This window comes from Chiloscyllium plagiosum, chromosome 12, assembly GCF_004010195.1.
Source record: "Chiloscyllium plagiosum isolate BGI_BamShark_2017 chromosome 12, ASM401019v2, whole genome shotgun sequence".
NCBI classification, from domain to species: Eukaryota; Metazoa; Chordata; class Chondrichthyes; order Orectolobiformes; family Hemiscylliidae; genus Chiloscyllium; species Chiloscyllium plagiosum.
In genome coordinates, this window is record NC_057721.1 from 53,286,069 (window position 1) to 53,302,067 (window position 15,999).

The following is a 15,999-nucleotide window of genomic DNA, read 5'->3' on the forward strand; positions in this document are numbered from 1 at the left end:
GGGGAGATGTTAGGGGTGGGTTCTTTACCCAGAGAGTGGTGTGGGCATGGAATGCGCTGCCTGTGGGAGTGGTAGAGTCAGAATCTTTGGTGACCTTTAAGCGGCAATTGGATAGGTACATGGATGGGTGCTTAAGCTAGGACAAATGTTCGGCACAACATCGTGGGCCGAAGGGCCTGTTCTGTGCTGTATTGTTCTATGTTCTGGATGCAGCTGGCCCACCCACCTAGCTTTAAACAAACCAAAATTTATTTGCAAGACTACTGAATGAAACACAAACAAAAGAGAATAGAATGTAGAATAACTTAACCTATCCGAAAACTCAACAGATTATCCCAACTTAATGATGCTGTTTCAAATACTTGCAACAATCCCCATAAACGCCCCTTGGCAAACAAGGAAAAATCAAACACAGGTTCTTACAGGAGAGATTTGAGAGAAGGCAGAGGGATTCAGCATGGAACACCTTCTTCCAGGTAGCTGTTTCTTTGACCAGCAGCCTCAAAACTGACTGATTGCTGGCTCTGAAGAACCAGACTGCTATAATCCAAACTAGACCACACCAAACCAGAGAGAAGCTGAGCTGGGGGAACTGACTACTCCCCTTTCATTGTACAAGGGATTTTATTAAAACTTAAACACTTCCCCAAGTAGATCAACGCAGACATTTCAGAGCTTGTGCCTTTATGACGTCCTGAAAAAGAAACCAAGGACAACCTAATCTTGTTAAAGGAGCAGCATTTTCTGAGTTGTGATGTTTCCCAACCTCCTGTTGTGGTCTCTAGCCCTCCCTGACCTCCCAAATTCTTTTTCATCCCCAACATTTGATATGGCTTCTTCTCCCTTCCCACCTCCTCATGCCGCTTCCCTGTTCTGGGCTGCATTCACATTGAAGATCTCAAGCCAATCTGAATTTGGAGCTGTGGAAGTGCGAGCGTAATGGTTCAGAGTTTCTGCTTGAGTTTTTACAGTGCAGGTCTTTCTTCTAAGTGACTTTCAAAACTGCTCCTGTTTCACTACTCTTCTCCCAAGTCCTCAGTTTAGGAGAGGGACGCAGTGGGCAGGAGCATTTAAAAATAATATGGATTGTGAAACCGTCAGCACTTCTGGGATTCACACTTGCACAAAATCCGAGGTCCAAATTTTAATTGATCCTGAATCTCTGATGGGAATGCAGTTCTGTGAGAAGGAAGCAGCAACAGGGTAGGTTGAAAAATGGCAAATGGAATTCAGAGGTTGAAGAAGGGCGAGGAGTTGTGAGGATCTACAGTGATTCAGGGTCTGGATGGCCTACCTCCCTGACCAGGACAGCAGGAAACAGGAAGCTTAGGAAGCAGGATCATCAATTAGAAGTTGCGACTATAAGTAGCAAATTTCTCAGTTCTTTCATAATTTTTAAAAATATTTCATTCTAAAAGCCTATTTCATTTACCAATGTAGGAACTTAGCAATGTAAAATATTTCAATTAAGAAAGTATAATGCTTCAATATTTGTTTCTTTCTGATAAGATCCTACAGAACCTGACTACAGTTTTATCACTGACCCCAGGTTGGCACCCTCTAATCCACAGCCATTCTGCAATTGTACAGTCTTTTTATTTAAACACTCTGTAAAGTGTCTTGGGAGGTTATGTCACACACTGTGTAGTAACTAAATAAGACTCAGCATCACCATAAAGGCAACCAGGGAGGGCAACAAATGCCAGACTTTGCAATTTCCAGATCTCAGAACTGAAAAATAAAAGCCACTTGTATAACTAAGGAGAACGATGCTTGTGAAATAACACCATTTTCTGAGACAGGACAGAAGGGGAAATTCATTTTTAAATAATTGAACTAATTTTTAAAATGGTTATAATTTTTTTCAGAATGAACATCAGTGAGCTCAACACAAGTGACATTATAACTCAATTCTCATTCAGTTCACTGTCAAATGGTTACTTGCTTGGAAGTAGCCCTGGGCATCTGTCTACAAATAGTGAAGCAATATTTGTCGCTGACATAGAGATGAAGAAACACTAAATGGCATGTGACTGGATTCATCAGGTCAGTAACATACAGGAACAGGTTTTGCAAACTCATCCTCTGAGGTCTCCTTTTCCTTTTGCTCTTCGGTAGTATCAACCAATTTTAGCCCATGCTTTTGGGTTTCATGCCCTGAAGTAGAAAAGGTTTGATTACTTTTTTAAAAATGTGCATTATGTACTCAAATCATGAATAATGTCTTTAATATTAACTTGGAATGATAGTTCACATAATTTAAAGTTAAATGATAGAAACAGGAAGCAGAATGACTACATATCTGGGAATACTAGTAACATCATAAGCAATGATTTGCTCAAAAAGAAACTTTGAATATGACTAAAAGATGTTGATGATTTTTGTTTGAATTGTATAACTTTTGACACCTTTTCTTGTACTTGGATTGGGAGTGAAGAAACAGCATGACACCTGTTTGCCAGATAATTACTCTTTTGCTTGATCGTGATTGGACAGAATTTTTTGGCGCTTTCTGAGCATGGATAGCTTAATATATTACTGATCTCTAGTTATGAAATTCTAGATTTGATCAGTTCAGGGAACAGACTAAAGAACCAGTGCTTTTGGCTTTTGTTTGAGTCGTGTTGTGCAAAGCGATCTGGGTGCCCTGGTAAATGAATCACAAAGTTAGTGGGAGGAGTAGCAAGTGATTAGGATGGTAAATGATATGTTATTGTTTTTTGCAAGGGGAATGGTTTGTCGAAGTAGGGAAGTTTTACTGAAGCTTTACAGGGTGTTGGTGTGACCACATTTGGAGTACCATCACAGTTTTGGTGTTCTCATTTGAAACAAAAATATACTTGGTTTAGAGGCAGGCAGCGGCCATTCAATCAAGTCATTCATGAATGAAGATAAGATTAACTTTTCAAGAACATATTAGGTATATATCGTTTGGAGTTTAGGAGAATGAGAGCTTATCATATTGAAACACATATAAGATTTCGATTGGACTGGATTTCAGGAACATGTTACCACTTGTGTTGAGTGGCAGTAGTGGATGAGGACTAAAACTAGAGGATATAATTTAAGAATAAGAGGTTTCCCTTTGAAAACACAGATAAGGAGAACTCTTTTCTTTCAGAGGATTATTAATATTTGGAATTTTCTTCCCCAGAAAATAGTGGAGGCTGGTCTTTAAATTTATTTAAGGCTGAGTCAGATAAATTTTTGGTGGACAATAGAGTCAAGGATTTTGGGGTGCAGACAGGAAAATGGAGATGAGACCACAACCAGATCAGATATTATCTTATTGAATGCTGCAGTGGGCTCAGAAGGCCAAATGGCCTACACCTGCTAAACCTTTATTTAAGGGAGCAAAGGTTCTGGGTTTGCACATGACATAACTAAAATATGCATCACGTATTCCAACACAAATCTTTCAATAGGAGGAATTTTTGGACTTTTTCTCATTTAGCCCAAAGACACTAAAGAATCATTGTAGAGATGAAATTTATTTTATTTGTTTGTGAAACGGTATTGACTGGAGAACTTTTAGTAATAAACTGTGAGATAAATTTTACTCAATATTCAAATAGAGACAAAATATTATTTCGAATGTTAGCTAGAAGTAAAACAATCAGTTTGCTTAAAAGAACACAAAACTGTTGAAAGGCTCACCCGCACATAGATCCTCTGCCAAAGAACAAGCACAGATTGAATTGATACCTAAACAAACAGAAACAACATTAGATTAGATTAGATTAGATTTCCTACAGTGTGGAAACAGGCCCTTTGGCCCAACAAGTCCACACCGACCCTCTGAAGAGTAACCCACCCAGACTCATTTCCCTCTGACTAATGCACCTAACACTACGGGCAATTTAGCATGGCCTTCCACCTGACCTGCACACCTTTGGACTGTGGGAGGAAACTGGAGCACCCACAGATGAAGTCAAAGTTAAAGAAAAGCAAAGGAATTTGCGATTATTACAGTCTACACAGAACAAGTATCAAACTACACACAATTCAGCAGACATAAGTGCAGACACAACTTTGCAAGAAACTCTCAGTTTGATGGAAGCAATTGCTTCCGTGAAAGTGGACATTTAATTCATTGGCTTCATTGTTACCTCCAGAAATTCCTCAAGGTAGAAACTTTCCAAACAACCTGTTCAGAGATGTAATGACACACCCCTGGAGCAGGGGTGACTTGAAGCCAAGTCTCCGGACTCAGAGGTAAGGACAGCAAAACTACCTCACAAAAGACCTAGACCATCAGGGTGGTATCTTAGGCTCAACCATCTTCAGCTGTTGACTTTCCCTCCATTAAAAGGCCAAAAATGGGATGCCTGTCAATGGTTGCATAACGTTCAGCACTATTCCCAATCCCTCAGATATTGGGGCATTATATGTCCAAATGGAACAAGACCTGGAAAATATCCAGGCTTGAGCTGAAAACTGGCAAGTAACATTCACACGACATAAATGTCAGACAATGACCATCCCCAATAAGAAACAACTTAACTACCCCTCTTGACATTCAATGGCAATACCATCACTGAATTCCCCACTATCAACATCTTAGGGAGTCCTCACTGACCAGAAACAGAACTGGTCTATGAGAGAACTGGAACTAAATAAGGTGGCTACAAGAATAGGTCAAAGGCTAGGAATATTGCAGCAAATAACTCATCTCTTGACTCCGAGTCTGTTCACCATCTACAAGGCAGACGTCAGGCATGTGATGAAATACACCCACAAACCTGGGTGAGTGCAACTCTTGATACTCAAGAAGCTTGACACCATCCAAAACAAATCAGGTTGCCTGACTGGCACCACATCCATCACTGACACTCAGTGATGCACACTATTTCATCAAAGATTTTTAAACAATACCCTGCAAACCCAGAATCACTACTACCTAGAAGGACAATGGCAACAGCACCACCAGCTGCAAGTTCCCCTCCAAGCCACTCAGCATCCTTAGTTGGAAATATATTGCCGTTCTTTCAGCGTTGTTTGGTTAAAATCCTGGAATTCCCTAACAGGATGATGAGCATATTTTCTGGTGGGATCGCTGTATAGCTATCAAACATCAACAAACCTTCCCTTATTTCCCTTCCCATATCCCAGAGATTTGATCCCAAAATATAGTGCCAAACCAATGCCCAATCGAGATCAATTTTTAATAGAGTCCAAAGTAGAATTTGTGAGCTGCATGACTGCGTATCACTCTGAGCAACGTGCTTACCAAATGAACCACAGGGAGATAATCTAGATTCAATGTTGTTGAAGCTTTCAGGATTTTTGTTGCTACTCTGTGATTTTACTTTTGAAGCCGTTACATTTTTCTAATGCATCAGATAATGAAAAGAAAAATCAAAAACTTGGCAGCAAACTAAACTGAAAAGTGGGTAACAGATAGTTTCTACAAACCAGATAAAACTAGAAGGTATTGGCCCTCTAACTATGGTTGGTGGGCTAGTGTGAAAGATTCTGGGCACTGTAAAAGGATAATATTAACACATCCACTGAAAACAAATGGGCATATTCTAAATAGCATTAAGAAATAAAAATTACCTCTGTGATGTCTAACAATAAGTTCTTCCAAAAGCTGGGACAGTGGTTTGTTAAAATATTTCTCCATGTATCGCCTGTCGATGAAGATAACGTTCATTGGCTGCAAGCGAAGTTCTTGGAGCCGCTTATCATCAATGCCAAGATGAATAAGTATATCTGCAGCTTCATTCCATATTTGGTCAAATTTTTTGTATGTCAGATCTGTGTGGAAAATCTCTTTCAAAAGGTGATCTCGCATTTCGCAGATGCGTCGCAAATAAGCTCCTGGGGATACATCAGATTTTGCAAGCCTCCCAGTCCAACCCTTTTTGGGACGGGGAAACTTCTTCATAAACACAGCGAGAAACTGAAAGATCGGCAATGTAAAATGCAGAGTTTTTGATTTCTCTGTTGAATAAATAATATTCATCCATCTTTTTCGGACATTGCTAAAATCTGCTCCTTCTAACCGATTCTTGATTAAGACTTTATTCTTTGCAACTTCTTCATTCAATTCCTCTGGAGATATGTGTGCATCAAAAATACTCCGAACAGCCTCCGTGCCTTCCACATGTATTAAATGAAGCAGGCGATAGACATTGACATAGCATTTTTTTATTAACAGTGGTTTGACTGGCAGTTCAGAGTCAAATTGTGGACAGAAGGGCCCAGCTGAATTAAAATATGAAAAAATGAAAAGTTTACAGCATGTGCTGAAGCTCATATCTATTATATATTTTTTCTTTAAAGAGGTTGCAGAAAGAAAATGAAACTTGCAGCAACTTCAATTAACATCAGATCTATCATAAAAACAATATGCTGCAGTAGTACAGGTAGTTTTCCTATGACACCACAGTTGCGTTCCACTGAAACCTTGCTTAATAACAAATCATTTAACATAAATAATGGGGCCTATGAGAAAAATAGGGTTAGGAACAGACCAGCAAAAAACATCACTCATGATCACTCAAGTCTAACACAGTGTAGCACAGCCTAACGAAGATATAAATCATTTTTAACAATGAAACAAAAGTAAACTTAACACAGTACCTTTAAAAAATATTGTCAATACAGGGACAGAAGATGATTATGGTGCATACGGTAGACTCCCTCATTCCTGTTAAGCAAGCTATATTATATATTCGCTCCTTACGCTCTAATATCTAGCTTCTCTTCTAATGTTATAGCCTTTCTTTTGCATTCACCACTGCAATTTTATCACCAGGACACTTCTTGCTAATATTCTTGTCACTATGCCCCTCCAACTTTTCAAAAGAAGGGATAATCTAGGAGTATTGTACCTTTCACAAATGTATCCTTCAATGTATCGCTCTCAGAAAGCTGTTCTCTGCACAGTACCTCTTACAGGAAGCTGCCCTGTTGACAGCTGACATCAACACATGCACAGAGTGACGTGGACACTGGTGCATGTGCAGAACGAAGCACGCAAAACAATTACTGCTGGAATCATGCTATTGTGAACAAGGTTGGCGTTCTCAAAACTACCGTTCCTTAATTCCTCAGTGATGTTATAAGCAAGTTGCACTGTTGGAACGCATGTTATCTGAGAACTACCTATTCAGATGCTACATCTGAAATAAAAAGAGGAAATTCTGGAAAAACCCTGTTCAAGCATCATTTATTGTGGGAAGGAGCGTTAACGTTTTAGGTCAATTATTCTTCTTCGAGACAGTTCTAGCAAAGGGGGCTTCGACCTGAAGTATTTAACTTTGTTTCAATCCTCAGATACTGCCTGACCTGCTGAGTATTTCCAGTATTTTCTGTTATACGACCTTACTATATGCTCCTTCAGTTCTTAAGCTAAAGAGAAAAACACATCTGCATAATAAGTCAAGTCTATATGAAATGTCATTAGAAGGTTCATACTATATAACACGCCCTAACTGTGCTAATCAGGTTATGCTGAGTACATGTGCTAGAAACATTGCTCTATCCAAAATGCAAGGTATCACTACACATACTCCAGTCATTCTAGAAATTCTTAAATCAGTATGTACAGGTCTCCTCAACAGTGTGCTGACTTCCAAAGAAAGATTGAATATCCAATGTTTGCCTTTATCAATGTTTTGTCTGCTAATCCATGTAACCTGAGGTGTAATATCAGCTTTCTTTGATGACACCTATTAACACAGTAATATTTCTTTGGCTGTGTATCATGTATTTCAATGTAAGCAACATGGAATTAGCAACTTGATATTCAATTTATCTACCATCATTATAGTGGTGTGAAGGTGATGTAGAAGTATTAGCATTTGTAGTCATGCTATCATCACTTTAATACAAAATGTTTTCAAATGTCATTAATAAGAAAGAAGCAGAGGTAACTTACGAGTCAGCCCTTGATTTGACTGGAACCAATGTCAAACAACTTCCAAGAAGCCATTTATGACGCTGGGGTTGTCACCGTGTGACAGATTATACAAGACTGATTTATTTTTGTCACGTGTACTGAGATAGTGAAAAATATTGTTTTTGCGAGCCAACCAGACAAATCATAACTTATACAAGCACCTCAGGGTAATAGAATAGAATGCAGAATACAGTGTTAAGCTACACACAAGGTGCAGAGAAAGATTAACTCGAATGTATGAGAGTTCATAAATGTGATAACACCAGGGAAGAAGCTGGTATATGTTTTCAAACTTTAGCATCTTTTGCCTGAGGGAAGAGGGTGGAAGAAAGTATAAATGGTGTGGGAGGGATGTTTAATTATGTTGGCTGCTTTCTTGATGCAGCAGGAAGTATAGACGAAGTCAGTAGAAGGAAGGCTGGTTTTCATGATGGACTGGGCTGTGTTCACAACTCTATGTAATTCGTTGTGGTCTTAGGCAGCGCAGTTGCCATACGAAGCTGTGATGTATCCAGACATGATGCTTTCCATTATTTGTCTGGATAGTATGCAAAACAATACTTTTCACGAACAAAAAATTGCTGGAAAAGCTCAGCAAGTCTAGCAGTATCTGTGGAGAGAAATCAGAGTTAATGTTTCGGGACCAGTGACCCATTCTCAATTTCCAGGAGCCCATGGATGCAGCCTAGTCCAGTCCGTAAGCACGTGTTCCTGAGCATAAAATGTCCTTGCTGCAGCATTACGATGATTGTGTGCCTTTATGCGAAATGAACATGTGCTATGAGGATTTGTAGAGGTTGGTACATGATGGATATAATGACCATGGACGTGGTGTGTGTTTGGCTTGTGCCCATGGAGCATGCCCAAGATGGTAGTGCCTAGTGCCCAACACAGATGACTTCTGGACCATGCAATGAGCTGAAAAATAAGAGAAACTGTTCTGGTTTCCATGCTGAGTTTTCCTGATGGTAGTTTGTATGGCGAATTTGGAAAATTCACAACCTGTGGTGAATTGGGTTGTTAACAAGGTGTTTAATAAACAATAATAAGCATCAACTGGGGAGCTCACTGCTGTTTACTGAAAATCCAGCCATGCTGTTTGAGACAAACATACAAAACATGGCGAGATGATCCTGAAGCTGAGATGGCCTCACACATCCTCTTGTCTGATTCTTCCACAAATCTCACCATAGCCCATGTTGGTCAGAGCTTCAGATTCTGCCTAATGGTACTGATCTAACTTAACTCACGGTGTTGTTTGCAAGTTAAAACAATTTCACTAAACAACATTTCATCAAAATGGTGATATTTAAAAGGAAAACCGCTAATGCTTTAAAAGTCACCCAGGATCAGCTAGTCAGTTGATCATAAGAATGAGAAGCAGAAGCATACATTCAGGCAATTGTGGTTTGATTATTTTTTAAAAATGGTTAATCTATCTATCTTCCCTCATAACCCACTGACTTCCTTGTTGATCAATAATCTATCTGTGCATTGAATATATTTAATGATCTTGGTTCCACTGCTCTTTAAGAAACACAACTCCAAAGACCAATGATTTTAAGAGGAAAAATCACTCCTGATCCTTTGATAAGAGCCTATATCTGGGATAAAGGGTCAAATCGCTGAAACGGCTCTAAGCAAATTCACAAACAATATTATATTGTCACTATGGTTCATGTTTGTGGATTGTTCACAGCCTTTGATATACTTAATTTGAAGTGTTAACTCTGTTGCTTACTCCACAGATGCCGCTAAATCCTCTGCATATTCCTCTCTGCTTTTATTTATTTTTCTTATAAGGTTTGGTGTCATATAAGTCCTGTGAAGCATACTTGGACATCTTACTATGTTATAAGCACAATATAAACACAGGGACACAATCCTTTATCCAAAATCCTCGGGGCCAGCTAGTTATCGGAATTTGGAATTTTTTGGATTTCAGAATAAGTGACAGTTTCACAGTGAAAAAAAAGAAATTAACAAACAGCAACGTACCTGTGAATACGAGAGCTGAGACAGAATTGATGCCTACCAGTGCTGGGTCACACTGCCACATCACAACTGAGTGGTGTGGGTCAAGTGGTTGTGGAGTTGGGTTAATTGTTTGCATAACAAATAACCTTGTTATGGAGAAAAAAAACTTCGCGAAAAAGATTTTGGATTTTGGAGCTTTTCGGACTTCAGATAAAGGATTGTGTACCTGCAAGACTATTTTTCTCTATGTTCAAGATTTAACTCCAACATTTTCTGTTTTCAGATGAAATAATTGGTGGAACAACTGAAATTGTTAAGCCCAGCAGGATACAGAGGGTGAAATAATCAGTTTCCTTGAGTTGCTGTGCCAATGATTGACGGGCATGATGTGGAGGTGCCAGTGTTGGACTGGGGTGGACAAAGTTAAAAATCACACAACACCAGGTTATAGTTCAACATGTTTATTTGAAAGTACTAGCTTTTGGAGTGTTGTTCCTTCATCAAATAGCTGTGGAGCAGGATCATAAGACACAGAATTTATAGCAAAAGATCTCAATGTCATGCAACCACAACGTTATATTTTCAGTTGCATGACACTGAGATCTTTTGCTATAAATTCTGTGTCTTATGATCCTGCTCCACAGCTACCTGATGAAAGAGCAACACTCCGAAAGCTCATACTTCCAAATGATTCACAGATATAACTGCATGGAAGTTTCATTCTCATTTTCCTTTGCTGTTTCTTAGACCCTCATCATGCTACTCCTAAACCTATCATGTTATTCCAGCCATTTGATGTGTCTCTAGCAGCATCTTTTTTTAATATAATTATCTCTCTGCCTTATTTAATTGGATCATAGGTCATACCTTCACTTGTTATTCAGCTATTGACACTTTACTCACACTGTCTGACATTTTTGATCATTTGCAAAGACTTGTTATTCAGCCTATCAACACTCCACTCACACCATTTATTCTGTCTTTTGACACTCTGAATTACCTAGGATTATCTGGCAATGATCTCCACTTATAAATTCTATGCCTGTGCACTTCTCTCCACTTCACCTGACAAAGGAGCAGGGCTCCAAAAGCTTGTGATTTCAAATAAACCTATTGGACTGTAACCTGTAACCATGTGACTTTTGACTCTGTCCACCCTAGTCCAACACCAGCACCTCCACATTATGGTTTTTGTTCTTTCTCAAGGGAGCTTCCATCTTACATTTAGCACCTCCGAAAACTGTGTGTGTGTGAGAAGTCAGATCATAAGTAGAAATATTTACCCGACTTTAAATCAACTCAATGAACAAATAAAAGCAATACACCAGTCCTAAAATCAATTAATTGAATCCTGCAAGAAATACTTAATCACAACATTTTAGTGTAAAAGATCAAATTTTGTCTCTTAATTAGTGCAAATTCTATTACCACTACCCAAGACTATACAAAATAGTAATTACTTTGTTCATCAAATGCTTTCAGGAAACTGTTGATGTATGGTCCCAGATAAGGAAGGTCATTCTGATGTTCCACTAATGTAAACCACATGTCCGCTACACACAAAATGGTTTTTTTGGTGAATAAGATGTGCATAAAACGTTCTGCTCCCTCCTTTTGGCTATACTTGCATAAATCGTTGCTCTCCGATTCTTTCAGCATTCCTGATTTCACGAAGTATTCTGCAAAGCGCTCCACACTGTATTCCTCCAAGACATATTTAAAAACATCAGCATATTTCTTAATGAAGAACATACAGCAGCTGTCACCTAAATGACAAAAAAACCAGGGGTAATATGTTAAGATTATGCAATTTGTTTTTATAGTCATTATGGTGATTAAGACAACAATCCAATAAACGTTATGTTTGGCCTAAATTACCTAATATTATCTGCCAAGTAGCTCAAGAACAATCTTAGAACAGGTACGTATTGAAAAAGTCTGATTTTGACTAAGTGTTGAACTTAGTTTTCTACTTTTGACATAGTTACAAGAAATTGAATCAAGATTACTTACAATAATTGCACTAAAATAAGACTTGCAATATTGTGGCAGACAACAGCATGAGATTATTCCAACATTTATCCATATAAATTCTTCCTAAATTTCACTTCTTTTAGCTCCTTCTCGACAATAAATTTTTATTATGAATTTTGAGAGGACAGATTAAAAGTGTAGGACGGTTGAGGGATTTTTGTCTCTGCTTCTGCAAGTTTACAGGTTGAAAGAGTTTTACAATGTTATTTTCATCAAAATAAAAAGAGTAATGCAGATATGAAAATGTTTCAACCTATCCTGACTGAAGACCTGAAGTGAAGCAATATTGTGGAAAGTGAAATAAATAAGTAGAAGTGTAAATTAATTTTCTCACTGGGACAATCATTCAATATAAAATAGTAAATGAATGAAAAAACTATTTCCTTCATGTCATTTTAGCATAACGGGAACAGAAGCATTAGGATCCAAATCAAAATAAAGTCTCTCTTGGACAAGTTTAGGGTAGCCCATTGATATCACATTGTGATTATATTGAACAAAGGCTGGCATTGTCAACATTCCAGTTTTCCGAAACAATTACAGTAAAAAGATCAGATTATGTACCATGTGGTATTTAGTCATTTCAAATGAACAATATCTTTCACAAAGTACGATTGGATCAGTATCTCGGTTAGTTGTGGAAATAACATATCATAATCAGCACCCACTTTAATACTGGAATTATGACACTAAAAATGGTACTTTAGCATGTGGCCTTCTTCAAATTAGATAACTTACCTTCCTTATATCCTCCACACACCAAAATATCAGAATTTTGAAATAGACATCCAAAGCATAGGTAGTATTAGCAGCCTGGCTAAGTCTTCTAAATTGTAATCCATAATTGTATCTAAAAATATACAATGCTTTGCAGACTCGTAAAGATTATGCCAATTGGTTGTTTCAGATGTTAACATTGTAAAGCAAATCTCATGGAAACAGACAGGTGAAAGCTACTTGGTATGGATCCTAGTCTGCAAGGAAGAGCCACACTAAATTATAGAAGAATGTTGCTGACTCCTTATTGGCAAATGCATGATCCTTATTGACTTGGCCAAAGTACAAATGGATCTGTTTTAAAGTATTGTATCAGCCATTCTTCATTTCAATTTGCCTGTAAAATCTAATCACTTTCCAAAAATAGAGCTGTTTGAAATGCCAACTGTATTTACTCTCTGGTTTGTGAAATATTTAGAACAACTGAAGTCAATATATGCTTAGCAAAAACTAGCGCCGATATGTCCCTGGAGTGGTTGAGCACTTGCATAACTCTCAATACAAGTGGCAGTGCCAAAAGGGTGTCACCATTCAATGTTAGAAATTTGCCAACACCAATTAGCTTCAATACATCCTTGGCAGCATTTTGTACCACTATGATTTTATAGCAACTTGATGCCTCTCTGGTGCTGGATGCTTGTAATGAGTTCTTAGAATGATTACTGTACAGCTAAGCTTTAATAAATATTCAAGATTATTCAACAGAGTGGCTAGACAATCTATGGTTGTTGACTGAGGTTGGAATACTGCCTTTTCAATTTTACACTCAACAAGCTCTTGTGAGTAGCTTGTAGAACCCCAACCAACTGAGGCAGGCAGCAGTTTTTTGACAGGCATTTAATACATTTTATTGAATTATGGATAGAGTGCTGAATTTCTACTTAAGCCTTTGTCCTGTGTTGATATTAACATAGTGTCTCAACTAAGATGCGCGTTCTTTTATTTTCGTGCAAGCGTTGGCTGTCATTTGTCAGTAATTATAAGATTAGCAACAGAAAATCAGGGTCACAATTGCCTGATTGTTAATTTAAATCTTTTTTCTTAGGCCACTTCGTATATGTTTTTTTTTAACTGTGCTTGTATTTTTTATTCATTTGAAATGATAGCCTGTGACCATACAACTGTGTGCTACTTATTGCTATGTGATCTGAACAGAGCACTCTTTGTTGCCATAAAACCATAAGCAAAGGAGCAGAATTAGACCATTCAGACCATTGAGTCTACTCTGCCATTCAAATAAAATCATGGCTGATCTGATAATCCTCAATTCTATATTCTTGCTATTTCCCCTTTGATTACTCACTGATTAAAAATCTGTCTCTCTCAGTCTTGAATATATTTAATGACCCAGACTCAACAGCATTCTGTTGCAAAGATTCACAACCCTCTGAAAGAAGAAATTCCTCCGCATCTGTGTCTTAAATGTGCAACCCCCTAGTCTACGATTATCCCCTCTAGTTCTAAACTCTCCCACAAGGGTAAACAATTCATCTGCATCTATCCTGCCCAGTATTTGAAGAATCTTGCATGTTTCAATAAGGTCACCTCCCATTCCTCTATATTCCAACAAGTACAAGACCTACCTACTCAACCTCTTCTCTTCCATATCTGGTATCAGCCTAGTATCAGCCTCCCTGATGCGCTCAATGCAAATATGTTGCTTGTCTTGAACAGAAGGTCAGTGAAATGGTGTCACTTTCCCAACAGCGTTGGTTGCATCTGTACCGCCTCCCCCCCACCCCATTTGTGCTGCAGTCATCAGATTGGCCTTCGTGAGAGTAAACCCAACACTGGTGACTGGCTCAGATGGAGTCCCTGGCCAAGCACTCGGATCCTGTGTGGACCAGCTGGCGGGAGTATTAAGACATCTATAACTTCTGCTTATTATAACATCAGGTTCCTGCCTGCTTCAAGACGACTATCTTGATTAATTTATTTATTGTCACATGTATTTTGTTACAAAATATAGTGAAACGTGTTGTATAGTGTTGTCACACTCTGGCACCATCTTCAAACACAGAAAAATAAACCAAGATATAGAATATAAAGACAGGAGAATGAAGGAATAAAGAAAAAGTGTTCAATTTTTTTAGTCCCATTCCACCACATCTTACCATGTAATATCACAATGCCAAAGAAAAATCAAGCTATATTCCTGAGTGACTGCCGGCCGGTAGCTCAGACATCTATCATTATAAAGTGCTTAGAGAGGTTAGTATTGGCGCACATTACCTCCAGCCTCCCACATTGCTTTGATCAACTGCAATTCGCCTCCATCGCAAGAAGTCCACAGCAGACACTCTATGCCTGGCTCTACACTCATCCCTGGAAAATCTAGACACAAGGACACCTATTAACTGACTCACAGACTACAATCAGTAAGGATAGGTAACAACACATCCTCCACAATAATCCTCAACACCAGTGCCTTGCAAGGCTACGTACTCAGCCCCTTACTATACTCCTTATACACACGTGACTGTGTAGTCAAATTCAGCTCTAATTCCATTTACAATTTGCTCATGACACCACCGTAGTGGGTCAGATCTTAAACAACAAGACAGAGTACAGGAAAGAGATAGACCCGTCAATGTCAGCAAAGCAAAAGTGTTGGTCATTGAGTTCAGGAAGCGGAGTTGAGAACACGGCGCCATCTATATCAATGGTGCTGAGGTGGAGGTGGTTGAGAGCTTCAAGTTTCCATGAGTAAGTGTCACCAATGATCTATCCTGGACCATCCACGATGACACCTCAGTCAAGAAGGTGCACCAATGCCTCTACTTTCTCAGAAGGCTAAGGAAATTCAGCATGTCCACAATAACTCTTACCAATTTTTATACACGCACCATAGAAAGCATTGAGTCTGGATGCATCACAGCTTGGTGTGATTCTGCCCAAAACCACAACAAATTACACAGAATTATGAACGCAGCCCCGTTCATCACAAAAAACAACCTTCCTTCCATTGACTCCATCTACACTTACCACTGCCTTGGGAAAGCAACCAACATAATCAAAGACTCCACCCAGTAAGGCGTTCGACAAGGTTCCCCATGGGAGAATGATTAGTAAGGTTAGATCTCATGGAATACAAGGAGAACTAGCCATTTGGATACAGGACTGGCTCAAAGGTAGAAGACAGAAGGTGGTGGTGGAGGGTTGTTTTTCAGACTGGAGGCCTGTGATCAGTGGAGTGCCACAAGGATCGGTGCTGGGCCCTCTACTTTTTCTCATTTACATAAATGATTTGGATGTGAGCATAAGAGGAACAGTTAGAAAGTTTGCAGATGACACCAAAATTG

General features: G+C 38.8%; 1 protein-coding gene across 1 annotated transcript in view; it reads right to left on the bottom strand.

Moving 5' to 3' along the window:
- LOC122555513 (E3 ubiquitin-protein ligase DZIP3-like) overlaps nt 1-15,999 on the bottom strand; it is an 88,922-nt gene that overhangs the window by 33,868 nt on the left and 39,055 nt on the right. Inside the window, exons 6-9 of the mRNA XM_043701537.1 lie at nt 11,347-11,652; nt 5,560-6,210; nt 3,658-3,705; nt 2,060-2,157 (exon numbers count right to left, since the gene is read on the bottom strand). Coding sequence (XP_043557472.1) covers nt 2,060-2,157; nt 3,658-3,705; nt 5,560-6,210; nt 11,347-11,652 — 1,103 coding nt within the window. The remainder of the gene's footprint in view (nt 1-2,059; nt 2,158-3,657; nt 3,706-5,559; nt 6,211-11,346; nt 11,653-15,999) is intronic.